The sequence below is a fragment of the Podarcis filfolensis genome (genome assembly GCF_964270895.1).
Source record: "Podarcis filfolensis genome assembly, chromosome: 3".
In the NCBI taxonomy this organism is placed as follows: domain Eukaryota; kingdom Metazoa; phylum Chordata; class Lepidosauria; order Squamata; family Lacertidae; genus Podarcis; species Podarcis filfolensis.
Genome location: NC_139606.1, coordinates 5,766,927 through 5,794,409, shown reverse-complemented (window position 1 = coordinate 5,794,409; position 27,483 = coordinate 5,766,927). Strand labels below are relative to the sequence as shown.

Here is a 27,483-nt window from a genome sequence, read left to right as displayed (position 1 = left end):
GGTGGTATTTGACTCCTGTAAAATTAGCAAAGGTATATCATAACTGTGATAATCTATGTTGGAAATGTAAAGAAAAGGAAGGAACATTTTATCATATGTGGTGGACCTGCCCCAAGGTGAAAGACTTCTGGGAAAATATATATAACGAATTGAAAAAAAATGTTGAAATATACATTTATAAAGAAACCAGAGGCCTTTCTTCTTGGAATAACAGGTTTGGAATTGCCCAAGAAAGATGTTAAATTATTTTTGTATGCCACAACTGCGGCTCGTATTTTGTTAGCTAAAAAGTGGAAAACCCAAGAATTACCAATGATAGAAGAATGGCAGATGAAGATGATGGATTTCTCGGAGGCAGCCGACCTAACTAGAAGAGCTTGCGACCAGAAGGAGGAGGAGTATCAGGAAGATTGGATCAAATTTAATGATTACTTAGTTAAATATGTTAAGTTAAATTAACTGAAAACAGCTTGCAGATACTTAATTGGCTTAGGAATTTATTTAACTTAAGTGATGAATTAATATGTTTAATTTCATAATGTAAAGATCTAAGGATGTTAATGTTTAAGTTAAAAAATTGTAAGAACTGTGATTTGGAAAACCGTTAAAAGGACATGCAATGAAATTCAACCAAGGGGAAGCAAGGAAGTCACTTAACAATGTTAATAAGTGTAATTTTTAATAAGGCTATGATTTATGTTTGTTTGTCTTATGCGTTTGTTTGTTTATAATATTGTGAAAACCAATAAAAAAAATTGAGAATAAAGATCTACATCAGGATCTGCTCCTGTAGATCCTTCCTCCTGAGGCGGCCTCCTCCCCTTGCCTCACGGCTGGGCCGGCCCTGCTGTTCTGGGACTCGGATCAGGTCCAGAGGCAACTTTGCCCCTCAGTTCGAATCCCGCCCTCCGCCTGCCAGCGTGGCTCCGCCCACACAGGCTGCCAGGCCCCGCCCTCTCCCTCCCTCCCGTCCGGCGAGGTCAACGGCTCGCCCGAGCTGCCACGTTTCCTTGCTGACGTGAACCCGGCCGGCCTCGCCCGGCAGCCAATCCGCTACCAGAACATCGGAGTTGAGTCAACCGGGAAGCCGCGGGGGAGACAGGCGACCCGGACCGCGCACGCGCCAGCTACGCCGAGGGCGCCGCCGGGAAACCGAGTTCTCTTCCCGCCGACGCCTCCGCGGCGGGCCGAGGGCCGCCTCCTCCCGCGGAGACTCCATTTCCCGGCGTGCCCCGAGAAGGCCTCCCCCGCTCGGGCGCCGCAATGTAAGCCCGGCCCCTCCTCTCGGATGCCTCTCTGTTTCCTGGTTCGCGGGGCCGGCAGCCATTTTGGGATCTGGGTGCCGGAGCGGACGCTGCCTGCCGCCGCCTGTGAGGGGAGGAGTGGAGCCCGGCCGAGAAGGGAGACGCCGCGTCCGTTTGCCGGTGCTGCCCTCCGCTCGCCCCTCCGCTGCTCGGTCGGATAAAGGGAGCCTGACCGCCGGGAGGAGCCGCCGCCGCCGCCGCCACCGCCACCGGTGGGTCTGACCGCCGCCTGCTCCGCGGAGCGAGCTCGTTCTTCACAGGCCGCGGGGCCCCGCTGACATGTCAAGCATGAATCCCGAATAGTGAGTAGCGCCGCGCCAGGGGAGGGTCGTTCTGCGCCTGCGCGTGGGCCGAAGGGGGGGGCTATGAGGGGGGAGGGGGAACCCTAATTCGGGGTTGGGGGGCGACGCGGAAGTCGAATGGAATAGGTGCGGGGGGGCAAATATCTCTGGGGTGAAGGGGGCTGGACGCGGGGGGGGCGGTGAGTTGCTCCCACCGGCCTCCCAGCCGCAGAAAGCAGGGGGCTGAAGGACCTGCGAAAAAGTGGTATTAATGGAATATTGGGGCGGGGGGGTCCTGTGGAGACGAATGGTGGAATTGAATGTGCCTGAGGGTTTTTCTCCCAAGTCCTGTTGTGGGGCCGGGAGGGGGGCGGTTTGGGCGCATTTGGCCGGCGAGGATCTATACAGGGGCTCCAGTATTAGGGGAATGGATGTCACAGGTAGCTATTCGCGCAGTTCCTGCTGTGGAGAGAGATATATAGCGTGATGTGAGTTGTTCGCCTCTACTACTATAGTATGTAAGTATGCATACTACTACTTAGCGTCTGGGCTCCGCTATTTAACGTTTGAGTTGCATTCACCATAGGTGCACAGAACACAAAGGCACAAGAACAGATTCGGGCGAAACAATCTCTTAAAAAGTGTTTGTGAGATATGGTTTTGCCCGCTTCCGTTCTTGTGCCTTTGTGTTCTGCACACCTATGTTGTATGCAACTCAAACTTTAAATTGTGGAGCCCAGATGCTAAGTAGTAGTATGCATACATGCTGGCAAACCTTATAGTAGAGGTGCACAACTCAAATCACCCTGTGTAGAATGCTTTCACTAACACACTAGAGCTGTGTTAGTATTTTAATCTCTGAAAGTCAGTGGGGGCTGTTTTAAAAAAAACACCACTTTTTCTCCAGTGAGCACAGGGCAGTATATGTGGCTCGCCTCTTTTTAATCCTCACAACATTCCTTTGATATAGGATAGGTAACTAGCCCAAAGTTACCCAGGATAGAATCATAGAATTGTAGATTTAGAAGGGACCATGAGGATCATTTAGTCCAGCCCTCTGCAATGCAGGAAAATTTTGCCCAGCATGGGACTCAAACCCACAACCCTGAGATTAAGAGTCTTCTGCTGTACCAACTGATCTACATCGCTTGCATGAGTTGTGACTGAATGGTCTCCCAGGTTTAAGTCCTGTGCTCTGACCCCTGCTTTGTGCCCTCAGCTGTAACTTTTAATTGTAATCTCTCTCTTCGCCTCCTCTTTTTCTCTGTGACCCATAAGTGTATTTATTCCTCTCCCACCCCGTGGCTACAGGCCTCCCTGAACTTCTCTCTCTCAACATTTCTTCTGTTCTCTTTATACCCAATGGCACTCTTTCCCTCTTTGCAGGTGCAGTCTCTATCTTCACTTAGGTATCTCAGCGACACCCTTCACCGTTTTTCTTACAAGTCTCTACAACTGCATCTTTGTTGCTATCTTCCAACTCTCCCATATTTGTCTTTTCCACCTACCAGTTTCTCTTCCCAGCCTCCCTGTCCCAATTTTCATTGTTTGATTCTCTCCCCCTGAAGGCCTGCTGTCTTGTCCAAACTCCTTTTTCTTAGTTTAGTTTAGTAGCATCAGTATCTTAATGAAGGGATCTGAGATTCAGGTGAACATGCAGCTTAGTTGGCCAGCTGCAGAAGACTGGAAAAACTGGTATCAGTGTCACTATGTGCTTCAGAATATAGGAGGGACAGTACAGAAGTAGTGGTGCAGACTATCTCCTGCCCTCGCTCTCAGTTATGATGGACTTGGATTGCTCTTACACAGATGTGAAGATAGACCACAAATTCTGAGCACCTCAGGTTCTTGTATTGGTGTTTTTAGGTGGTTTATTGCCTTGCAATATTTTATTTGAAAGTGTGGTCAATATTTTTTTTAAAATTAATTAATTTTAGCAGGGATGGGGAACGCAAGGGCTGCATTCTTTTCTGTGCAACTTTATGGAGCTTGTCAGTGGTGAGCAGGTCCAGAGGCAAAAGTGGGTGGAGCAATGAATGTAAGTTTTACCTTTGTACAGTACTTTAGTACTCATACACGTCCTTCTGTCACCCATCCAGACAAGCAAGAGGCACTTCCATAGTTAAGAACACATTCCAGCAGAGCACAAATACTAGAGGGTGTGACTGGGGAGAATCTCAAGGGTCAGATAGAGGAGGGTTGGATCAGATTCTCTACTCCGGCCATATAGGAGCACAGTCAACCCAGAGGCCTTGTGGTTTCAGCCCTGCTTTAACAGAGAAGTCAGTATTATTTCCATAGTGCAGGAAGTGGAATGAAGCTGGGAGTAGCCATCTAGTGGATTTAACAATTGAGGCAAGAAATTGTTGGCTGAAAATTGCACTCTTAGCAGTTGACTCTGTTTACACTACTGAAACACTTTCGGGCTTCAGCTGTCTTCAAAATGTATTAGAAACTTAACAAACGTGAAGGCGAATGAAAGGGAAATGAAGGAAGCCTGTAATGTTGTCCCATGGGAGTTTGGGTTACAAACAGCAGTGGTCACAGATGGGGAGTGAGAAGATTTTATGACACGTCATGAAAAGTTAATGATATTTTCTCCTCTACACTGAGAAGCAATTGCGCACATAGCAGGCCTACTTTACTTACGCCCTTAAGGCTGCCATACAAGCTTATTTTCTAATGAACCCTGCTGTTTTGTATTAAAATGTAGTAAAGCTTAGTTGAGTTCCCTAAATTTAAGCTGTAAGGAATAAAGTGAAGTCTTGTCTCATTCTGGCAGTTCATCTAACACACTTTTCAACCAATTGCTATTGACTGCTTGACATAGATGTCTACCCTTCACTTAGCTGCTGGTCATGTGCTCACCGCATGATGCTTACAAAATGCTTTGTGGGCTTAACGTTAATTTTGCAATGTTGCTGCATCACAGTGATAGCTTCTAAGAAAAGAAGTTATTTAGCTGTTTAAAATGGTTGTTTAACTGTTGAACTTCTTTGACCCTTGCACTTTTTAAAGTTCTTCCTCTCTTGAGAACTGTGTAGGCTGCTATCAGGAGATCATGTTCTGCTTCTGGCAACAACAGTGACACTGTAGGGCAGTAAATCTAAATTTATTATGACTCTCAAAACTTTGTATGGGGACACTAGGCAGGGGTGATGTTGGGGACTGACCCTGGGTCTTTTGTGCTAGACCATGGTTCTTCTCACCTCCCCCAGTCCAAAAAAAATAAAAATAAACCTGCCTATAGGATGGCTGGGTGAACTGCAAAGTACAGTGCTTTGAGACCCCACCACCCTCTATTTTCATTTGCTTCCCAATTCTAGTATAGATCATGGTTGTTGAATATCGTGTGTCGATGGTATTGACTGGTGATAGGGGACTTGTGAATATATGCAATAGCTGGATGGCATGTGGAAGGAGAAGTGTTTGTGAAAGAGACCATGAGTGTTATGTTAGATATTGGACAAGATTTCTTCTAGTTTTTAATAGGTGCATATAGAACGTAGGTGAGGTGTAGGACCCAATCCATTTATTAAGTTCTTCTCAAAGTAGACCCACTGAAATTAATCAACCTAAGTTAGCCATGTTAATTAACTTCACTAGGTCTACTCTGAACAGGATTAGCAATGGCTATAACCCACTATATCAATGAAATTCTTTTGGAAACCCATAGCAAGAGGCAAAAAAGTTTCCCCTATGAAATTCAGCCCAAATTTTGCACCCATGCATGTAAATTAGCATATGCACATTTTCTGCAAATTTATTTCATGAGCCTGTGCTGTGAGTCATTTTAGTACCCAGCAGTGCCCCAGCTCTAGGAAGTTTGTATTTGCTTCTAATATTCTGCAACAGAAACATTAAAGAAATGGTCAGGTGTTGTATCAGTGTTTCATCCTAATACCCCCTTTTTAAAAAACAACAACAGCTGTAACTTGTTTTGATATGCAGTGGATATTTAAATTGCAGTAACAAGTTTCTTGATGTTTCAGATTGGAATACTGAGTGATATCTTATTGTGTCTTTGAAGTGAGCTCATAGGTAGCAGATAATTTGACATAAATCTGTATTGTCTGATAAATAATTTCAGGAGGAGCATCTGTTGACTGTGGAGCAGTAATTATTTTAAAGAGTGCCAATGTGAAGTTTGCTAGGAGTCTGCTGAATTATCGGGAGGGTGGATGTGATTAGGAAATATAGTCAGATCATTGTGGGGATGCGGAAACAGCTGATTATTAAAAAACAGCAAGTTACCAAAGACAAAATCCTCCCACAGCTGAGAGAAAGTTAAGTAGGTACTACTTAATTTTGGACAGCACTTAATTTTGGACAGATTGTGCCCCAGCCATCAAGAAACTCGGGTTGTGTTTTCACATGTTACTTTGATTTACAATAGGATGTTAGAGTGGTACTAGTACTACCAACTTTAGAAACCCATTTGATCTGCATGAATGGTGAAGAAAAAGCTAAGATACACATCTTTTTAGCATTATATGGCTAAAGTACTGCACAGAAATGCTGCCAGTCTAAACTGGGGTTCCTACAATCTAATTTGTTGTTGCATCCCACACTTGATTATGGCTGGATTTAGTTTCTCTTCTTGTGTTCTGTTGAAATTAGTAAGAAAAGAGCATGGGACAGGGAGAGCTCAGAGCGTGGGTCGGCAGGGTTGAGGAAAGGTATGGTGTGAGGGTTAGGCTATGACATCTGAGGCAGTGTTCAAAGCTAGGTCCCACATGGCGCCTGGAACCTGGGTTGTGGGGCTCCAAAACACATTGTCTAGTCCCATTTGTGCTGCGGTGCCCCACAGGTCTCGCGGCTTGCACAGCACCAAAAGAAGCACATATTTTGGTGCTGCGTGAGCCAGGTGATTCCCCACAGCCAGTCCAGCTCATCAGGCTTCAGCGGCTCCACTAATAATAAGGATGCCATTCTCTGCGGCTTCCCCTGCCACCATAACATCCACCGGTGCCAAGCCACTTCCTCTTCCTTTTTTACCCACTCAGCAGAGGCCACCTTGGCTCAGTTTTCTTGGAGCCGAGGCAGTGACTCTTGAGGCCAGGCAGCAAAAGGCTGCTCATGGCAGCAGGGAACAGTGGTGAAGGCAACAGCAGGGTGCTGACACAGCAAGTGGCACAATCAATGGCATACAGACACCTACCCCCTGCTGCTGTGGATGCTGCCAAGAAGTTGTTTGTGGCGGCTGCCTGGAGCCCTACCGGCACTGCAGTTGTGGAGCTGCTTGTTCTGCTGCTGCAACTTCTTAAGCAGCTCCCACGGCTTCTGGACTTCGGCGTCAGGTGCGTTATGGCTCCAAACAACCCCATGACCCTCTTGCTCCACAAGGCGACAGCAGCAGGAGCGCTCTTGCTGCTGCCGCCGCCGCCTCCTCCTATTCTCCCTCCAGCGTTTGAAATTAGCCGGGTGCCAGTCACATTTTGTATCAGGTAGCCAGCCTTTTCTGACAGGATGGAAATGTTCAGGAGCCACCCTTGGCACCTAGCATCTCCACCTGCCTGGTTGCAGTCAGCTGGCCTGCCAGCCACAGTGGTAGCAAATGACACACGCCTTATTTGCCCGGTAGCACAGCAGCCAAAAAACACATCTTTTTTTGTTCTGTGCTGACTGTGAAGCAGGTGTTTGACAGGATAGAGTGGTAGCAAAATACATGTCTTTTGGTGCCACACTACCCTGCAGCTTCCCTGATTTGCCCAGCACCTTTTTTTTCCTCGAGGCTGCCCGGTTTGGTAGTGGGGCAGCAATTTATTTTTTTTAATGGTGCTTAGACATTTTGTTGTGGCACTTGCAACCTAGGTCCCAGAAGCCACGACTCCTAGCATTCCTATCCCATTTTCTATCACTGTCTCCCTCCCTCTGTCAGGTGGAGCTTTCCTAATTTCTTCCCCTTCCCCAATGCTGCAGAGGATGGCTTTCTCCCAGCCCCCTCTGCATGGCCAGGCAGGGAAGCGAAGCCTCCCCCCTCTCAGCTACTGTTCCCTCCGCAAAGCTTCCCCCTGCCCTCCCTTTTCTGTCAAAGCTGAGGCAGTCTATCTTCAGATCTGGATTTGACCCTGAAACATCTTGGTCATCTTGATTATTGATAACCTTTGGAGAGAAGGGCAGGGAGATTTTTGACTAGGATGGCTTTTGATCTCTTAGCAGTGTTTGACCATGTTAACAGCATTCCTGCTCCTACCTGCAGGATTGTTACCAGAGGGTAGTGCTGGGGAACGGCTGCTTGACCTCGTGGCACTTGTGGTGTATTGCTCTGTGGGGGTATATTCTGTCCACCATGTTGTTTCATACTTCTATGAAGCTGCTGGGAACTGTCATCCTAAAATTTGGAGTGATACTCTCTTCTCGCTCCATTCCGCCTGCATCGGAGAGGCTGTGCTGGACCAGTGTGGGGATGAATGATGGGCTAGATGGGGGACAATAAACTGAGGCTGAATGCTGATGATCTGGAGGTGTTGTAGATTGGTGGTCCTCATCTCCAGAAATTGGGGAGACAACTTGTTCTGGTTAGGGTTGTGCTCCCTTTGAGGTATTTAGCTTGGGCTTCTTCCTTAATTCCAGACTTTCCCTGGAGGCCCAGGTGGCCGAACTCCCTGCTCAGCAGGGCAGCAAGCTGAGACTGTGTGTGCTACCAGGACCAATTCAAGGTGCTGATACCGGTGTAAAGCCCCAAATGGTGTGGGGCCCAAGAATGTAAAGGGCTGCCTCCCCCAATACCTACCAATGCTTTTTTATTTTTGAGGTGTGATTTTTAGGTGCTTTCAATTATTTTTGGATTTTTTAATCTTCATCTCCTTAAGCTCCCATGTGAGGAAGGGCAATATGGAAATAAAATGGATGACTCTGATGACAAAAGTTCATTTCAGTTTCTGGTGTGCCTAAAATAGGAGATCAGCAGTGAATAATTATTTGCTGCAAATGTTTGTTTTAATCCAGTATTTCCAAAAAGGGCTTCATCTTGTGTGTGGATTAATGAAGAATGTCATTACTATAGTCCGTATAGATTTAATGGCAGGGATTTAGTGAGCTACTTTGGGCCTATCCAAGGCCTTGTGCGGGTCAGTTGCTCTTTTTGCCTTTGTGAAGAATGCAGTCTGGTGTGCCAGATCCTTATGGAAGTATCCTTGGTTTCAGAACTAGTTTGCACAATAGTAGGAGAGGCTAATGTGAAAGTGAATCAACCCCGTGTAATGCCATTGGACATGTAAAACTAGTTGCACAGTTCTTTTGCTCCCAGCCCTTGAAATCAGTAAGAAGTGAGTGCTTCATATGAATAAAATAATGGCTGTGAACTAACAGTACAGTGGCACCTCAAAAGTCAAATGGAATCCATTCCGGAATTCCGTTCAACTTCCAAAACGTTCGGAAACCAAGGCGTGGCTTCCAGTTGGCTGCAGGAAGCTCCTGCAACCAATCAGAAGCCGCGTCAGAAGGTACGACTGTACTTAGCATGTTTTAACAATAGCACGTTTTAGCACAGTAAAATCAAATGTTTTCTGGTATTGCTGATTTCCCATATTCTGAAGAATGGACTGTATTTTATGTATTTGTAGTGGCCTAGAGACCTTTCATTCTGAAAGTGGATGCAACAAAACAATAGAGGAAGAGGAGAAACATGCAGATGAACATGGGAAGCCTAGGAAATAAATTGATCATACATTCCTGTTTTGGTTACACTCTAGGATGACCTCTGTCAGGAAAGAGACAGGGTAATGTGTCCTTGTTAATTCTCCTCAACCCCTCAGCTGCTTTCCATACCATCGGCCATGGAGCAGCTGTCTGAGTTAGGAGTGGGTGGCGTCGCTTTGCAGTGATTCTGGTCCTACTTGGATGGCCATTTTCAGAGGATGATGCTTAGGGAGTGCTCTTCAGTCTTGTGAAGTCTTTAGTGTGGGGGAGGGTTGTCCAGAGTTTTGGAGTACATTGTCAGCAATATGCTGATGACACACAGCTCTGTTGCATCTGTAGGTGTGGCAATGGATGTTCTGGACCCATGTCTCTCATCCAGTAATGGACTGGATGAGAGCCAATAAACTGAAATTCAATCCATAAAAGACTGAAGCAGTCTTAGTGGGTGGTTCCCTAGACCAGATGGATGGGCAGTTGTCTGGTCTTGATGAGGTTAGACTTCCTCTGAAGGAGTGGGTACGCAAATTGGGGGTACAGTGGTACCTCGGGTTAAGAACTTAATTCGTTCTGGAGGTCCGTTCTTAACCTGAAACTGTTCTTAACCTGAAGTAGCACTTTAGCTAATGGGGCCTCCTGCTGCCACCACGCCGCCAGAGCATGATTTCTGTTCTCATCCTGAAGCAAAGTTCTTAACCGAAGGTACTATTTCTGGGTGAGCGGAGTCTGTAACCTGAAGCGTCTGTAACCCGAGGTACCACTGTACTTGGATCCATTGTTGTCGCTTGAGGCTCAGGTGGCCTCAGTGAAGTGAAGTGACTTCCATCAGCTTTGGCTGGTGGCCCAGCTGTGCGCCTATCTAGACAGGGATAGCTTAACTTCTTTTGTCTGTGCTCTGGTAACCTCTTGGTCAGATTACTGCAGTGTGTTAAACATGGGGCTGCCTCTGAAGACGGTTTGGAAACTTCAGCTGGTGTAGAATTCAGTGGCCAGGTTGTTCACGGGGGCAAAACAGTTTGGGCATATAATGCCAATCCTGGCCTGACTGCACTGGCTGCCAATTAGTTTCTGGGCCCAATTCTCAAAGTTCTGGTTTTGACCCATAAAGCCTTAAGGTACTCAGAACTCCAATACCTCAAGGACCGTCTCTTCCCATATGAACTGACCTGGACTCTGTGATCATTATCTGAGGCCCGTCATCTGAGAGGTGTGGAGGGTGGTAACATGAGAGGGGGCCTTTTCTGTGGTGGCTCTCCACTTAAGGAGTGCTCTCTCCAGGCAGGCTCACCTGACGCCTTTGTTACATATCTTAGGTGCCAGACAAAAACATTCCTCTTCTCACAAGCCTTTGGCTAATTAAACAATTTAAGGCCTTTTAAACTGTTGGTGGGGTATTTTGTTTGTTATTATGTTTGTGTTTTTATATTGTAAACTGCCCTGTGATCCTAGAATGAAGGGCGCGGTAGGTAGGTATTGTCAGAAATAAGAGTCACTGTTTGATTGGCACTTGCACCCAGGAAAGTTTGCATAGGACTGCATCATTAAGCTTTGTTTCTAAATCTTGTTATTTAGATCTCTTCTAGCAGTTGCATACCAATATGTAGGCTGCTCATGTCTGAAAGTTCATCAGCCTACCTCTGGGTTTTTAATATCAAATACCATGTGGAATGGCACTTGAGATAATCGGATCCTTCCCACTGCCGAAATCTTATCTGCAATGTCAAATCTGCTTTTAATATCCAGAAAACTATACCAGAAAACTGAAACCCTGCGTTCATTGGAGAAAAAGTGGGATATAAATGCAATAATAAGATTGTTCATTTTAAGATGAAAATGCTTTTGAACGAGTGATTCAATGTTACTGTCAGGACAGAGACTTCGTTGAACAATAACAGTGCTTTTAATGTGATGGTTAATCAGTGTTAACTTGCTTGATACTGTTAAAGTGAGAGGTCCTCATTCCAATGTCAAATCTGCAAAATGCATTTGAATTTTTGCAACTACTCTAGGGCACTTAAAAATAGAATGGGTGCTTCTGATGAGCTTCCCTTATATCTCTTATACTCTTAACTGGACCTAATTACAGCTGCCATAGTAGTTAATGCAGTACAGACAGTCACATTATTTTGGTTAGGTAAAGCTGACAACATGGAGTGCTGAACAAGAAATCTGTTCTAAGGAAGTCTTGGCACTGTAGTGAGTGTTATTCTCTGACCAATCTTAACAGGCTCAAGGTTTTAAGACAAACATTTCCTGAAAGTGTATCATGTTAGCAGCTGCTAATACTGAGATAGGTCAGCGGCAACTCAGTGTATTCATAATTGCTTGTAATCTATATATTTAAATAAATATGACATACTGGACTTAAGTGGTTTGTGCATTATCTATTCCTTCTAAACGTGGCATGGAACAAACATGGGGCACACATACTAGTTGAACCCTTTAGCTTTCATTATTCTACCTCTTCTTACTCTTGAATTTTAATCCTAAACTAATTGGAAGTCAATCTTATTTGAGTTTTACTTTGTCCAAGTAATGAGTTTAGGATTGTGGTGTTGCATATACAAATCCTTTCTATAATTGCTGTTCATTATTTACTTTCAGCTACTCTAGGGGATTTATGATCACCTGAAACTAGTATTGCTCTTGATGCATACTGGGTTCTTTGTAATGCAGTCTATGGCAGGTAGTAAAGCCTAGGTGTTCAAAAGGCTTTTCACAGCAATCTTAATAAAAATGGGATTTCCAATGTTTTAAAGGGGGTTTATAAGTTATGTTATGTGGCACTGGGACTGTTCTTCAGGTTTGTGAGAATTCTCTCCTATCTACACAAATTCTGTGGTCTTCACATGATCCCTCTTCTATTGAAAACATATTCCATGTTGCGATTAGTCGTTAGCCTAGTGTTTTTTAAGTAACTGTATTGAGAAGTCTCCTGAGAATAGCAATGTTTTCTTTTCTGGCTTCCACAACCATGCTATCACAAATGTCTTAAGCATCCTATTATTCATAGCTACTGAACAGCAGGAGTTTGAACCATCTCTACAATGGTGCATACCTCTTCTTAAGGGCTAGAAAGTGTCTCTGAAGCCTTTATGTATTTGTCACACTTGAATATTTTTCACCCTACTGGGTCCTCTAGACCAGGCTTCCTCAACCTCGGCCCTCCAGATGTTTTTGGCCTACAACTCCCATGATCCCTAGCTAGCAGGACCAGTGGTCAGGGATGATGGGAATTGTAGTCTCAAAACATCTGGAGGGCCGAGGTTGAGGAAGCCTGCTCTAGACAGTTTGCAACATGGTAAACATTTTTTAAAGGGGAATGTTACCAAGAAGACAATTTAAAACCCCAAGAACACATGTAGTATGAAAAAGCAGCTAAAATATTAGCAACAGCACGCAGCCTGTGGGGTAGCTTTAGTACAGTATCCAAAAATGAAGCTAAAAGGCTTTGACGAATAGGACGTTATTCACCTGGCATTTAAAAGACACTAGGTGCTAGGCGAGCGTCTCTGGGGAGGGCCCCATGTATTGCAGTGGTCACCCTGGGAGGGTACCAGAGTATAGGTGACTGTAGCTTATGAAAGGTGTTCCAAGATACCAGAGCCTCAATAAACAGCTAGGAGCACCCCCAACAGTGCTTCTCTCTTGTCTGTTTATTGACCCTCATCCAGTCCATTAGCAAGCTAGGTTCCTGGTTCAGAATGCCCACTGCTTCACCTGGATTGGATGAAAAGATGTGAAGCTAGTTGTAATCTATATACTGTTGACACTTAGCCCAGGTGCCCTAACCTGTAGTTTCATTTAGACGTTAAATAAGACTCCAATTCAGTGGATGATGTCCAAAGACAAGATAGAGCCCTATGGAACACGATGACACTGGTGCCAGTGTGTGGAACAATAGTCACCTAACATCACCTTGTGGAACCAGCTGACCAGGTTCTACAACCAGCAGTTCCCATCTGGACAGCCTTGTAGCTTTTTTGAAGAAACTTAAGGATCTTTAACCTTTTTCAGTACCTTCACAAAAGTGTAGTTCCAGGTAACCATGGAATTTAGTTTTAAATTTGTACTTTAGGTACAAGCATTACTTATACAGTGGTACTTCAGGCTGAGTGCTTAATTCGTTCCAGAGGTCCGTTCTTAACCTGAAACTGTTCTTAACCTGAAGCACCACTTTAGCTAATGGGGCCTCCCACGCTGCCGTGCCACTGCTGCGCGATTTCTGTTTTCATCCTGAAGCAAAGTTCTTAACCTGAAGCACTATTTCTGGGTTAGCGGAGTCTGTAACCTGAAGTGTCTGTAACCTGAAGCGTATGTAAACCGAGGTACTACTGTATATGTATCTGAAACATTATCTGCACTCTACACTGGCAGGATGCAGCCAATTCCCTGACTGTACTGCAGACCCTCACCCACACAGTGGCGTAGCGTGGGGGGTGCAGGGGGGGCCGGCCGCACCGGGCGCAACATCTGGGGGGGTGCGCTCGCACTCGCAGCTCTCTGCCCCCTGCTAAAATCCACGGGTTAGGGGGCGCAAATTACTTGCCTTGCCCCGGGTGCTGACAACCCACGCTACGCCACTGCACCCACAATTCAAGCCCTGCTCTTTTGAACTGCAAAACTAGTAATTTTAATCTTCAGAGGTAATTTTAATCCGTTTTGGGATTTTAACTTTTGCATGGTTGTGATTTTTCTTCTTCTTCTTCTTGATTTTACGGTTTTCTCTTTTGTAAGCTGCTTTGAGGGTTGTTTTTTACAATCAAGTGGTGTATAAATTTTGCGAAATAAATAAATAAATGCAACTATTATTTGACATGCACACTGCGCTGCAGTTCATACCCGCAGTGGTGTTTTACTGCAAATGTTAGCAGGTTGCCAGACATCTTCCCCAACTTTTAATTTAGCCGGTTGTGGAGGAGTGACAGTTGTGAGACAGCCTTGCAAGACTATCTCGTTGCAGCTAACTCCCCCCGCCCTGAAGCGTATGTAACCCGAGGTACCACTGTATAGGTCTCTCATACACACACACACGGGTGTGAAATTTCCCTAGTTTGTGATAGAAATAGAACAAAGTGTATTATGAACCAACAGTTTCAATTGCTATGTGCCATACTATAGTAGATTTAATTATGGTTTTCTCTTTTCAGTGACTATTTATTCAAGCTGCTTCTGATTGGAGACTCTGGTGTTGGAAAATCTTGCCTTCTGCTTAGGTTTGCAGTAAGTTGTCATGCATCTTCAACTTTGTGTTAACGAGTAACCTTAAAAACTGATTGTAATGCAAAAATGAATGTGTTCCAGGTTTCCTGGTTTTTCTTTCATACTGGGTAGTCACAATCAAAAGAAAATACCAATTTACAGTCACATGAAAAGGAGTTCTCCTTGTATGGGTGCAGTTACCCTTCAAATTCAAATGGGTTCTTCTAGCAGGCAGAACTGAAGTTTAGTTTTTTAGTTGCATATACACCTGACAACTCGCATATTGTTGAATTCTCCTTGCTGTGCAATTATGCCAAGCTCATTTGCATGATTGCTTGATAAGCTTCCTTCTTTTGGTAGCTTGAATGGAGAGCTATCAAAACATATGATCTTTGAACATACTGCTATATGATCTTTGCAATTACCACATGATAACTGTAGGCCATATTGAGAACTAATCCTATGATTTGTAATATTTGTAGAATATGAAACACAAGCAGGTTGAACTCTTAGTTTAATCTTATGCACAATTAAATTGAAAGTAAATTGCATGGAGTTCAGTAGGACAGTTGTATGGAGTTCCAAGTCTACTTGGAATAAGTATGCTAAGGTTTGCAGCTGTGAGTTGTGCCTAATTTTGCATAAGACAATGAAGTTCTACATTTAGCTTATAACTCAGGGAGGAACATTGTGGTGGTTGTCTTTCTTATTCTTTCCTTCACTAAATCTAAGACTTGGCAGCAGGGGAGAATCAGTAGGCCAGAATCTTGAGCATGCCTAATGCTTTTTTCTTTGAAAAGCAGGCCCCATGCTACATCACAAACTGCTTTTGAAAGTCCATTATTGCTTATCTCAAGAGTCAACAACTCTTAATTCACAAGTTAATGAAGATTTTATTAGTATCATCATATTCCAAAAACATTAAAGGTAAAGGGACCCCTGACCGTTAAGTCCAGTCACAGACAACTCGGGGGTTGCAGTGCTCATCTCGCTTTAGTGGCCAAGGGAGCCGGCGTCATGTGGCCAGCATGACTAAACCGCTTCTGGCAAACCAGAGCAGTGCACGGAAACGCCGTTTACCTTCCCGCCGGAGCGGTACCTATTTATCTACTTGCACTTGGACGTGCTTTCGAACTGCTAGGTTGGCAGGAGCAGGGACCGAGGAACAGGAGCTCACCCCGTTGCAGGGATTCGAACCGCCGACCTTCTGATCGGCAAGCCCTAGGCTCTATGGTTTAGACCACAGTGTTAGCCCAATGAGGAATTTAAGTTATTGGGAAGCCCTAGAGGCAAAACTAGAAAATATGTGTGAGCAAAATACTGTACTTATAACCCAGGAGAAGAACAAAACAGAAATAAATAATGTAATGAAAAGGGTGTCCAATGTATCTCAATAATCCCAACAGTTTAATAGTTTTTTTTCTTAAAACAACAATATCCGAACAAGTAAATAAATAGTAAATAAGTATGTAAGTAAATATTTGCACAATAAGAGTTTACACCCAAAGTGAGATAAAACCCACCTGGAGCAGAAAGAACCTCTTTGTGTAAAACTACTCCTAGGGCCCAGCAGACTCATGCAGTGCATTATAATGGTTTTTTGTGTAATTGGGAATTCCCAGGAAAAATAACGTCTTAAAAAGCTAAGCCCAAACTTTTCATGTAGAGCAAATAGCTCTATATAGCATGTAAGTTATAATTTATAATTGAACAATAAACTGATTAATATAAACTGCGAACAGTATCTAACTAAATAATTGTGTGAGCAGAACAACCTCTGCTTGCACAACAGGACTTCTCCCTCTCTTCCCCCTGCATGTGCCCTATGCCATCCCTTAATTTGCAGAGGTATGACAAAACCCCAGAACAGATGGGAGGAAGGAGTTTCCTTACTCAATTCCACTTGTGCAATAATTTAGTTGAATCCCACCCAATATTTTGGGGTTGTTAATGGGGAATGCATGGTTCAATGGAAAACCACACACCATATTGATAATTCATGCTTTTCTGTTTGAGCATGCCTTTTCTCGCTCCTTTTCTATCCCTGACAGAATTACTTGAATCAGCCCTTACTGTGACACCAGGCAGATAGTGGTTTAAGGTTTCCTCACCCATTGCATTATTGAAATATATATTGCAATAGTTGTGACTGTGGCCAAACTTTGACTGCAAGTCGTGTCTGCAGTGATCCATGACACCTTACCTTTGCTGGTGCATATAGTTGCATCACGTTTTACGCAAGGTGAGAGTACAGGCTGGTATAATGGCTTCAGCTCCACCCTTTCCAGAACCTTGACTTGTCTTGATTCTTGTTTCGCCTTTGTAGGACACAGTGCTGTTGATTTGTAAATGGTGATATTTTTTTTCTCTTCTCCCGTTTAGGATGATACGTACACAGAAAGCTACATCAGCACAATTGGCGTGGACTTTAAAATCAGAACTATAGAGTTAGATGGGAAAACAATCAAACTTCAGATAGTAAGTATCCCCTGTTCTGCTTGGTGAATCTAATCTAGTTCATGGAAGGAATTCAACATTGTGCCAGTATGATTGTCCCTTCAGTGCAATCTCTCCTATGTGCTGTTCTTGGGGGGGGGCACACCCCCAGTGCTGATTTGGGACGGGGCGGGTGAAGAGAAGGATTTATTGTGCAACTGCTTAGTTGAATCCAGCCCCATTTGTTAATTTCTGTAGTGCTATAAAATGGTTAAATATTAGAAGTAGGAGCTGAATGAATGGTCCAAGTGCTTTACTGCTGCTAATCAGATAGTTTGGGGAATTGTGATTTTTTTACCCATGTTTAATTAAAATGCAGTCTGGTGATTTCAAGTCAAGTGTTGTTTTTGTTATTATTATTATTATTGCAACGTTTGGCCTTACAATTCATTCCCGTTGATATGGTTCCTGCTCCAGTTTTAAAACTGGAAACTTGTTTGGTTTCTGACTTAAGTTCCTGCTGCTATGTTCTGACGCCCTGAAGCAAAATAACCTGCTTTTGTCTGTGCTGGGGAGGGGTAGGAAACCTTGTGCAGAAGCCAACAATGAACTCTTATAGGCTCTTTACCAGGGAAGACTTTTCATTTCAATCAACTTGACTGCTGTTTGTATTCTCTGCTAAGCAAGGCGATATTTCTAAATTAAACAATTGGCAAACTACAAGTCTGGGAAATCTGGTGTATCTTAATGTGCTAAATGCAGAGAGACTTCTGCAATGATACAATTAACAAGCTCCATTAACCCTGAACACAGTGAAAACCAAGTGCAATCGTGACACTTGGGGATGTACTAGGGAGCAGCAAACTAAGGAAAACACAGTAAGATTCAGAGCAGGGGTGGGGAACCTGGACCCTCCAGATATTGCCGGATCCCTGGACCTGCAGCCATGCTGGCTAAGGCTGATGGCAATTGGGAGTTAATTTGGAAGGAAACAGGTTCCTTACTCCTCTTGGAGAGCTTATATCCTTGGGCAATATCAGAGATGACTTAATAGGGCAGAACAATTTGGTCGTGAGATTGCACGTGGTTATGGCTGTGTTATTTGCATAAGGTTCTACTCTTATTTCTTTACTGAAGCTAATTTTCATATGTTATCTAATGCATTTCCCTGCTATAGCCCATTAAGAGCCTGTTCATGTTAAGCCAACTATCAGTGGTTTGTATTGTTTGCAAATTTGTATTTCTTGTGGTATGCCCCCTCTTTTTTCAGCTACGCTTGCTAATTGGGGTAGGGGAAATGCCTGTGTTGGACACTTCAGGGGCACAGTGGACTAAACTCAAGGTTCTGCAATCCTCTTACGTAGAATCAAAGTCTATCAAAATATTTGATACAGTGAGATAAGATTCTGTATCTGAAATGGTTAAGGGTTAAGGCTGGGGTTCGCTGTGAAAGGCCTATGCAGAAACAGTAATAGGGCTGTAGTGTCCCCAGGGTGGATTTGGTTTAAATCAAATCGATTTAAATCACTTTTTTTACAGAAAGACTCATTCTTGCTGGTATAATCTTAATATTTACAACCAGGTGAAGGTTTCATTTTTGGAATAATAAATTTTCAGAGTAGTTTTTATAGTTATATAAAAAATTATTGATTTGGTTATACTATTAGAAATACATAGACAGATAATTATGAAATTATTGTGAGGTTTAATAAGTTAACTGTTTATATTTGGGCAACTTTTCTGCTGTATTTTATTGGAAGGAGAAAAATCATCATTTCCTTAATAACAACTTAAATAATTTCTTTAACTAAAACAATAACATTATAGCATATGTTTCCATGTTTGTTAACTGATGTGGTTAAACATTAAAAAAACCAAAAAAAACTTAGACTGAGTTTTAGACACATGAAAAACTTAAAACTTCTGTATTTCCACCACCAACCATCCCTTTAGATTTGCTTCTACAGTACATTCAGGTGCCTATTCTGTACAGTTAAGTGTTAGTGCAGTTGCTGGAACCCAATGGATTGGATAGAGGTTGCCAGCCCTGAAGTGCCTTCAGCACTTGCCTCAAGTCTGAGTCACACAGACATGCAACTGACTTGCATAATTACTACACAAAGATCCCAAGACTTGCGGAGTATTCTGCTCACAAGGTTGCACTTTTATTTTTACTGCTTCACACTTAGCTACTTGTGCAGATCTATTCCACTCCAAACAATCTATTCATTGAACCTCTTGGAACTTAGCATTTAAGAGGTAAGGGGTCGATTCTGTGTATATAAATTTGCAAAGGAACAATGGGGTTAAGGTTTCCCCCTCAACTCTGTATATTTATTTTATAACATTTTTCCAATGAAGAAAAGGCATGTTATCTCTGCAGACACAAATTCACACTTTTGGAAACTGCAAAAAAAAGCATCTGTGATAATACCTTCTCCTTAGAAAAACTGCCCCAAATAATCTTACAGAAACCTCTGGAAGATCATGACATTGTGATGGATTAATGGAATTCATTTACCAAAAAAATTAAACATTGCATATAAAGCCTCATGCTACATAATAGAAAACAAATCTTTATTTCCTGATGAATAGCATTTGGACTATGATGTAACTTAAATAGAAAACTATCTTTAGAAAGATTTTTCCTTCAAAAGCATTTTATTTTTATAAATCCAATTTAAATAAAAAAATATCTGATTTATTTATTTTATTAAAAAACTTTGATTTTTATCCACCCTGAGTTTCCCTAAGATAGTGGATAAATAGCTGAAAAGGTATATGCAAGCAGGTTTAGGAAGAAATTTAGGTTGCTTAAAGAAGCTGTAAATCTCCTGAACGCTTGGAATTATAAAATTGGAAGGAACTCTGAGGGTCATCTAGTCCAACCCTTCAATGCAGGAATCTCAGTCATCCATGACAGATGGCCATCTAATTTCTGCTTTAAAATCTCCAATGAAAAATGTCCACCACCTTCCAAGGGAGTCCGTTTCACTGTTGAGCGGCTCTTACTGTCAGAAATTTCTTCTTGGTGTTTCATTGAAATCTCCTTTCTTGTAACTTGAATCCATTTGTATGGGAAGCAGAAACCTATTCCATAATGTGTGATCAACATTTGACACTAATTCCACATATGACACAGGCTGGAGTGTTTTAGTGGCACTTCCAGTCATAGGACTGGCTATATGGCATAAGCAGACCTGCACTGCTCCACAGCTGAGCAGAGCAGCCACAAACCACGGTTTACATATGCACTGAAATGCATGATAGTGGTGCAGTCTTGTCTTGTTCTTTGTATTCATGGTCTGTCCATAGCTGACGTAGAATTTAAAAGGACTTTCTCAAGTTAGGTTCTGCATGACGTTTGGCGACACTGAGAATGGAACTTTCAAATTCTGAGAACCTTTGGCTATAAATGGGGAAGGGGGGAACCAGGGGCAGTGTTAAAAAAGCTATTCACCACACGGCGCCTGGAACCTGGGTTTCAGTCACAAAAATAAAATGGCTAGTCACTATTCCCCCCCTCCAAAAAACCGTGATGGCACTTTCTATTTTTTTTTTTTGAAATGCATGATCTAATACACAATTCACATCAGAGGGAGAGAGAGAAAAGAGTTGCAAATACACACACATGCACACTCTCACACACGGAGAGAAAAGAGGTGTGAACAACTGCTGAGCTGACTTCTTCGGGTTTAATGTGTTGGATTGGGCTGGAATCATGAGAAAATGACTGTGTCTGGTAGAGAAACACACGCAGCCCCAACCAGAAGCAGCCCCCCCCCAGCTGCAACTTCATGCATACTTATTTGGGAGGGGGCCCGTCCACTGTCCCTCAGACCTTGTGGGGGGCTGGGCTATATTTTGGGGAAAATAATAATAATGAACACATTCCTGTGCCCCACAAATAACCCAGAGATGCATTTTAAATAAAAGGACACATTCTACTCATGTAAAAACACACTGATTCCCGGACTGTCCGCGGGCCGGATTGAGAATGCAATTGGGCTGCATCCGTCCCCCGGGCCTTAGTTTGCTTACCCATGATCTAAACCAGGGGTCTGCAACCTTTAAGACAAAAAGAGCCACTTGGACCCGTTTCCGAAGGAAAAAAACTGTGAGCCGCAAAACTTGTCATTATAAAAATAACTTTTTTGTCACTTTTTTATTATTATTTCTTTGTTTGACCCCTCAGAATTACTCCTCCTCATAGAAATAAACGTTAAATTAACAAGTTACCTTTTTTTGTGTGTGTGTTCTTCACTCCCCTTCAAAACAGTGACCAGCGTACATGCCCCCTTTCAATGCAGTGACCAGCATACATGCCCCTTACAATGTAGCGGGCGGGTGGGCGGGAAGGTGACGTCGGGACGGTGCGTGACTAACGCACGCACCGCCCCCATGCGACGTCACAGCCAGTACAGCGCCCGCCACAGTGGGGAGTGTTGGGGTGCACAATGCGCCTCCTCCCCTCGCTAGTATCCGCCCCGGAGCCGCGGCAAAGGTGTAAAAGAGCCACACGCGGCTCCGGAGCCGCGGGTTGCAGACCCCTGATCTAAACCAACATATAAGGCACTTTCCCCTCTCTGTGCTGCCTGGGGAACTCTCTCCTTCAGTGGGCTCACCTTTCCTCCCCTGTCCCTCTCAGCATAGTAGTCAAATGAATCTGGGAAACTGTTCTTAATTTTACTTTGGAGTCTGCGCCCTCAGCCGGAGAAACTCAGTGGCTTACTCAAGAGTCGGGTGAGCAGAGCTCGAGGCTGCAGAAGGGAGAGCGGAGGGAAAGGGAGGAATGGAAAATAGGAGAAGGCAGTGGCGGCAAGAACACTCCTGCTGCCTTGTGGGGCGAGAGGGTGGCAGGGTTGGGTTGAGCCAGGTGCTCCGTGGAGGGCAGAACAAGCAGCAGCTCCCCATTCACGGGGGGGGGGGGGGCCTCCAGGCAGCAGTCACAAACGGCTCTTCAGCAGCAACCTCAGGGCAGTTGTGCACCCTGCTTTTGTCTTGGCCACGTCTCCCGCCACAGCTAGGGTGCAAAATATGGCGCCCAGACATCTGCATGCCTTTGCAAAGGCCCAGCTGCCAGTCGTGAAATGTGACTGGCGCCTGGCTAATTTTGAACACTGACCAGGTGCCGTTCCAGTAATTGGAGGGGTGGAAATACGAATTGGGGAGGTGAGGAGGAGAGAGCTTACTGTACCTTTCTGGTGGTAGCATTTTCCCTTTAAACTGTGAAAGTAGACAGCAGCAAAGGCCATGTCACTGACTGTCTCCTGGGGTCTGTCACTTTTGCCTTGCATGCTTTTTAAGGTCTTAAACGTGCAGCTTCTGCAAAGGTAAGCCTGGCTCATGTGACCCTCCCAAATTTGCAATCTGTGCTTGATGCATTGAATGTGGGAAATCGGAGTTCTATAGAACACTTCAAAAGCAAAGGCTCCCATGAGATTTCACATTTCAATCGTCCTTTGTGCTCCATGGCACAGCAGTGACCATCTAAAAGCCTTTGCACTTTCAAGACCAGTGCAGCTCTCCAAAAACTGAGGACCTTAAATATGTAAAAAGTTTCTGAATTGTAATTCACTGAAGTTAGTAGTACAACGGCTGCCAGACCAGGGACATTACCATGTTGCTGCTGTTTATTTCTGAGCTTCTTGGCTGCTAATTGAAGGCGCATGATGGCAGGGCTGCTGCTAACCCTCACTGTTGAGGGTTTGATCTTTCACTCTTTAAAGCCTGGTGCTATTTAGAGAGGGGGGTGCTGGGGGTGGGATGGGGTACTGGGGGTCCTTGAATAGTCACATGTTTTACAGTTGACACCCCTTGCTTTAACGTATGGCAGTATCTTTCAATTTCACTTCAGTAGTGTAAAGGTGTCCTCTTTTTTGTGGCAGGTACTTCAGAGCAGTCCATAAAGGATCACTGAAAGAATTTACAGAACTCCTTTTAACTTTCCCTGAGTTATTGGGATAGAATGAGCTGCATCTCTGAACAGATGCCATCTTCTAAGTTCTCTTTTGCTTTTTTGTAGTGGGATACGGCAGGCCAAGAGAGATTTCGAACGATCACTTCTAGTTACTACAGAGGAGCTCATGGCATCATAGTTGTGTATGATGTTACAGATCAGGTAAGCACTTGGCCTTTGAGGAAATAGTGTCTAAAAGCTTGTTTATGGTTTCTGAGCAAACCATGGGGAAATGTAAACTTTGTACATAGGTGTCAAAAGCTTGTGTGCAGAGAGGAGGCTCATATAAAGTGGTAGTTCTACCCTCTGAGCCTCCTGCTCCACTTTTCCTGGCAGTCTTTCAATTATTCCTTCCTAGGTGACCTGAAAGGTGTCTGTTTTAGAGTTTACACACACACCAAATTGCTTTAAATGCAGCTTATTTACATTGCTATTGTGGCTCTCTGAAGGAAAGATCTTGCGCTTGACAAGGTCCTTTTCCTTGGCTGCAGCCACAGGAAGAAGTGATGGAGCTAAGAAGAGTGTGTTTTAAGTACCTTAGTCAAAAAATATGTCCAGTTTAAAAAAAAAATTGCTGGGGTGAGCTTTAAGCTAGCTTATAGCAACACTTCAAGTCTCTCGTACACTTGTACAAGATAAAGGCAAGATTTAACACATACCTCCTTATGTTCCAGGAGTCTTTCAATAATGTAAAACAGTGGCTTCAAGAAATAGATCGTTATGCCAGTGAAAATGTTAACAAGTTGTTGGTAGGGAACAAGTGTGATCTGACCACAAAGAAAGTAGTAGACTATACAACAGCAAAGGTACGTCAACTGATTTTACAATTTTTTTAAAATAATTGCAACAGTTCTGACTTTGGATATGGGCTAAGGTGGTGTAGGGCTGGGCAATATCTGGTTTTCAACATTGTGCTATATCACCAGCTAAATGTCATGATATAACAATATATATGACAATGTCTGAAATAAGAATGAAGGAGGGGAAGGTGGGGAGGGGAAGGCCGTTGATTCCTGCATGTGAACTTCACACCAGTTTTGGACAATGCATTGCCCAGCCCTAGCAAAGAACATTGTTCTCCTGCAGCACTTCCTTGCATTTTCTTTGGGGGGAGGAATTTTTTTGCACTTTTTAAAACTCCCCAGGAATGTACCAAAAACATAACCATGAACAAGTGAAAGGAGAAATTCACACCCCAGGGATACCCTTGTTTTTAAAGTGTTCAGTGTCTGCTTTAAATTTTTTAGAAGTGCTATTCACTAAATTAAAAAGACAATATTGCCCTTTAGTTAGAGCAACAGTTGTGTAATGATTGGCAGTTGCTCCGTGTGTGTGTGTGTGTGTGTGTGTAAAAAATGCCCAGTTGTTTAGTCACTCATTGAATGGGGGCAGGGGAATCAGTCATTGCCCGCCCAGCTGAAAACTCAACCATTTCTTGGCTGGGGGTGAAATTTAAGGCACTTAAGGGCCTGGAGTCAAGCTATTTCCAAGTTGGCCAGTTTCAACCAGAAATAGCAGTGGAAAACGTTTTAAAGAAGTCCACTGGGGCTACTAGGATATAAGTTGTAAGCTAGGAAATTGGGGCCGGGGGAGAGAATCTTTTCCAAGCCTGACTCCTCCTAAACCTCGTTTTGCCTAGAAGCAGGTTTGCAGTTGCAACTAAAGAATAGGAGATCAACAAGTGGTGGGGAGAGGGGGAGGGAATTATCTTTTTTAAAAAACAGAGGGAGAAAGTTTCTTGCAGAAGAATCGCGACAGAGAGGCTTTGGCAAGCACACTCCCACCTCCCTCTGCAAGGTCTCATGAACCAGATCTGCGGTCATGATTTCCTCCACTGTCCCTGAGGACAATTTTGGTTTCTGCATCCCTCCTCTCCAGTTCCCTCTAGGAACAATTTCCACTGCAAGAGATCCATTGCCTGACAGAGCAATGATAAGGACAGCCTCCAAAGAGATTACAATTGGCTGTGATTAATTCCACTCCTTTTTCCTTCTTCCCTGGACAACAGGGTGCAGAGCTGCTTTAGATCTGGCTAGCAGCCCTTTACATGGCAGTAAAATGCTTTAAAAAGGAAAAGGGACCCCTGACCATTAGATCCAGTCGTGACCGACTCTGGGGTTGTGGCGCTCATCTCGCTTTATTAGCCGAGGGAGCCGGCGTACAGCTTCCAGGTCATGTGGCCAGCATGGCTAAGCCGCTTCTGGCGAACCAGAGCAGCGCACGGAAACACCATTTACCTTCCTGCCGGTACCTATTTACTCTGCAGTAAAGGACTATATAGCCAGCTGATAGCACACTCCTTGCAAGCACAGAGGCATTTAGCAGCAAGGAGTTCAGCAACTGCTTCCACCCCTCATGAACAGAGTGGGAATGTATTGCATGGCCAAAAAATTATCAAACCTTTATCACGATCTGGACTTTAAGCTGGTTTTCAGCAATGTATCAGTAAATCACACAGTCCTAGTACCAATGATTCAAGATATGTAAAATGTACCTAATATAAAAGGATGGTGTTGACTTTGGTAGTAAGGCATTAATATACACCTGACTTGCTCGTCGTGTATAGTGGCAAAATGCAGAGCTACTTTATTTTTCTCCAAGTTTTGGACAGCATAAATAACACTGATATGCTTTACCTACAGGAATTTGCAGATTCCCTTGGGATTCCTTTTTTGGAAACCAGTGCAAAGAATGCAACAAATGTAGAACAGTCTTTCATGACCATGGCTGCTGAGATCAAAAAACGGATGGGCCCTGGAGCTACAGCAGGTGGTGCAGAGAAGTCCAATGTTAAAATTCAGAGCACTCCCGTCAAGCAGTCCAGTGGAGGTTGCTGCTAAAACTCTCCTCCCCATTTGCAATGAATCTGAAACCTGAACCCAACTGAAAAAAAATGCCTGAATTGTACTGTATGTAGCTGCACTACAACAGATTCTTATCGTCTCCACAAAGGTCAGAGATTGTAAATGGTCAATACTGACTTTTTTATTCCCCCGATTCAATAAAGCTAACTTCATTTTCAGAAATATGTTAAACCTTTTGTGTGCTGGTTTATAAATGCGTGTAATCCTTGTTGCTTTTTCTTATACCAGATCGTTTCCTGTGGTTGGCTAAACTTGGAATATATTATTTTGTTCTGATCATATTGGCATGTTTAGATGTCAGGTTTAGTCTTCTGAAGATGAAGTATAGCCTTTTTTGTATCCAACAGCACAACTGTGTCTTGTCACTTTTCCATGCATAAAGTTCAGTAAGACAAATGTTCTATGTAAGATCTGATTTGCTAGTTCCTTGTAGAGTTGTAAACGGAGAGATTGCAATCTGTCTTTGATCCAAAGAACTGCACTAATTGGTTCTGTGCGCCCAAGGCAGGTTTGGATTCTACTTGTACCTCTCCCAGACAAACCTTTTTTTTCTTTTTTTAACTGAGGCATGTTTCATTGGGGGTGAGGGGTGGCTGCCCCTGAAAGGAAAGTCGCAGATTTCCATTGGCAATGCCTTAGACCTTGGGCAATCCTAAAGTAGCTCTTTGGATCCAAGATGCTGATTTTTCTTAATACTCTGCATATAATTTGTGGCTGCAGAACATTGTAATTTGTTGCACAATATGTAACAAACTGAAGAAATGTTTAATAAATATTGTACTTATTGGAAGTAATATCAAACTGTATGGTGATTAAGTATTGTCTTAATTCTTATGGCAAAGCGGAAAGGCTTGCATTGTGCCCCAAATGTACCTTTTTATGTGCAGTAATGGCACTTTAGAACCTTTTCCTGGACCATACCTTCCCAGCCGAACAAATAACTAGCAAGTATGGCTTAAATGACTAAAAGTTGCCATGGTGTTTCTGGCGTGTATGCTATACTTGGAACACAAAATCTTATAACATTGTTTATAGAATCATAATCACTCTAAATGTACCATATTCTCCCCCTCCCTGCTCCTAAGTGTCTGGATCTTTCTAAATGATTTCATTTAGAAATACCTTGTGTCTCTTGCTCTGTCATAGAAGAGGAAAGCAGTATTTTCCTAATATATGAATGACTTCAAACTAACAAGGTGATGTTAAAATCTGATGTTATGTCTTTTCTAAATAATGTTACTTCCATTCTCTCACAATCAAATACTGTTGACTTTAATAAAACTTAGTGCAATTTATTGGTTGGCTTGGTTATGCACAAGGAAGCTGGAGCGGTGGGAACTGGTTATCAAGGAAATAACCAGATGACTAATGTAACTTTGTGCAGCAGGAAGACTCTAAAATGTAAGTTTGAGCAAAAACTCAAAACTTGATTTATTGCTACAGCGACCACGTCTTGTACAGAGAAACTAATCCATTAGTGCCTGTTATCTGGGTTTTAAAGTTACCAACTTGATTAAATAATCTCTCTTTTAAAAGAGATTAAAACTGCCATTAAGGCTTTTTTGCAAGAAAACAACCAGATGTGACTGCAAAATATGCCAGTTAGATATGTTGAGAGGCAAGTGTATTAGCAAATCACTAAAATGATTACTCATCCCAATATTGGGATAAACGTGATTTGCATCCACAACTGGAATACATAGTACCTTAAGTCTTCATACTGTTGTCAGAAGATTGAAATTACTGAAACTTTGAATATGCTCTTGAACTTCACAATAAAGTGTACTTCATAATGA

General features: G+C 43.4%; 1 protein-coding gene across 1 annotated transcript; it reads left to right on the top strand.

The window, feature by feature from the left end:
* Window positions 1-1,017: 1,017 nt before the first annotated feature.
* RAB1A (RAB1A, member RAS oncogene family) lies at window positions 1,018-27,483 on the top strand. The gene is made up of 6 exons (XM_083606769.1): window positions 1,018-1,606; window positions 14,377-14,449; window positions 16,811-16,906; window positions 22,890-22,985; window positions 23,498-23,629; window positions 25,466-27,483. Exons 1-6 carry the CDS (start codon window positions 1,584-1,586, stop codon window positions 25,661-25,663), a joined length of 618 nt encoding a protein of 205 aa, XP_083462895.1. The 5' UTR covers window positions 1,018-1,583; the 3' UTR covers window positions 25,664-27,483.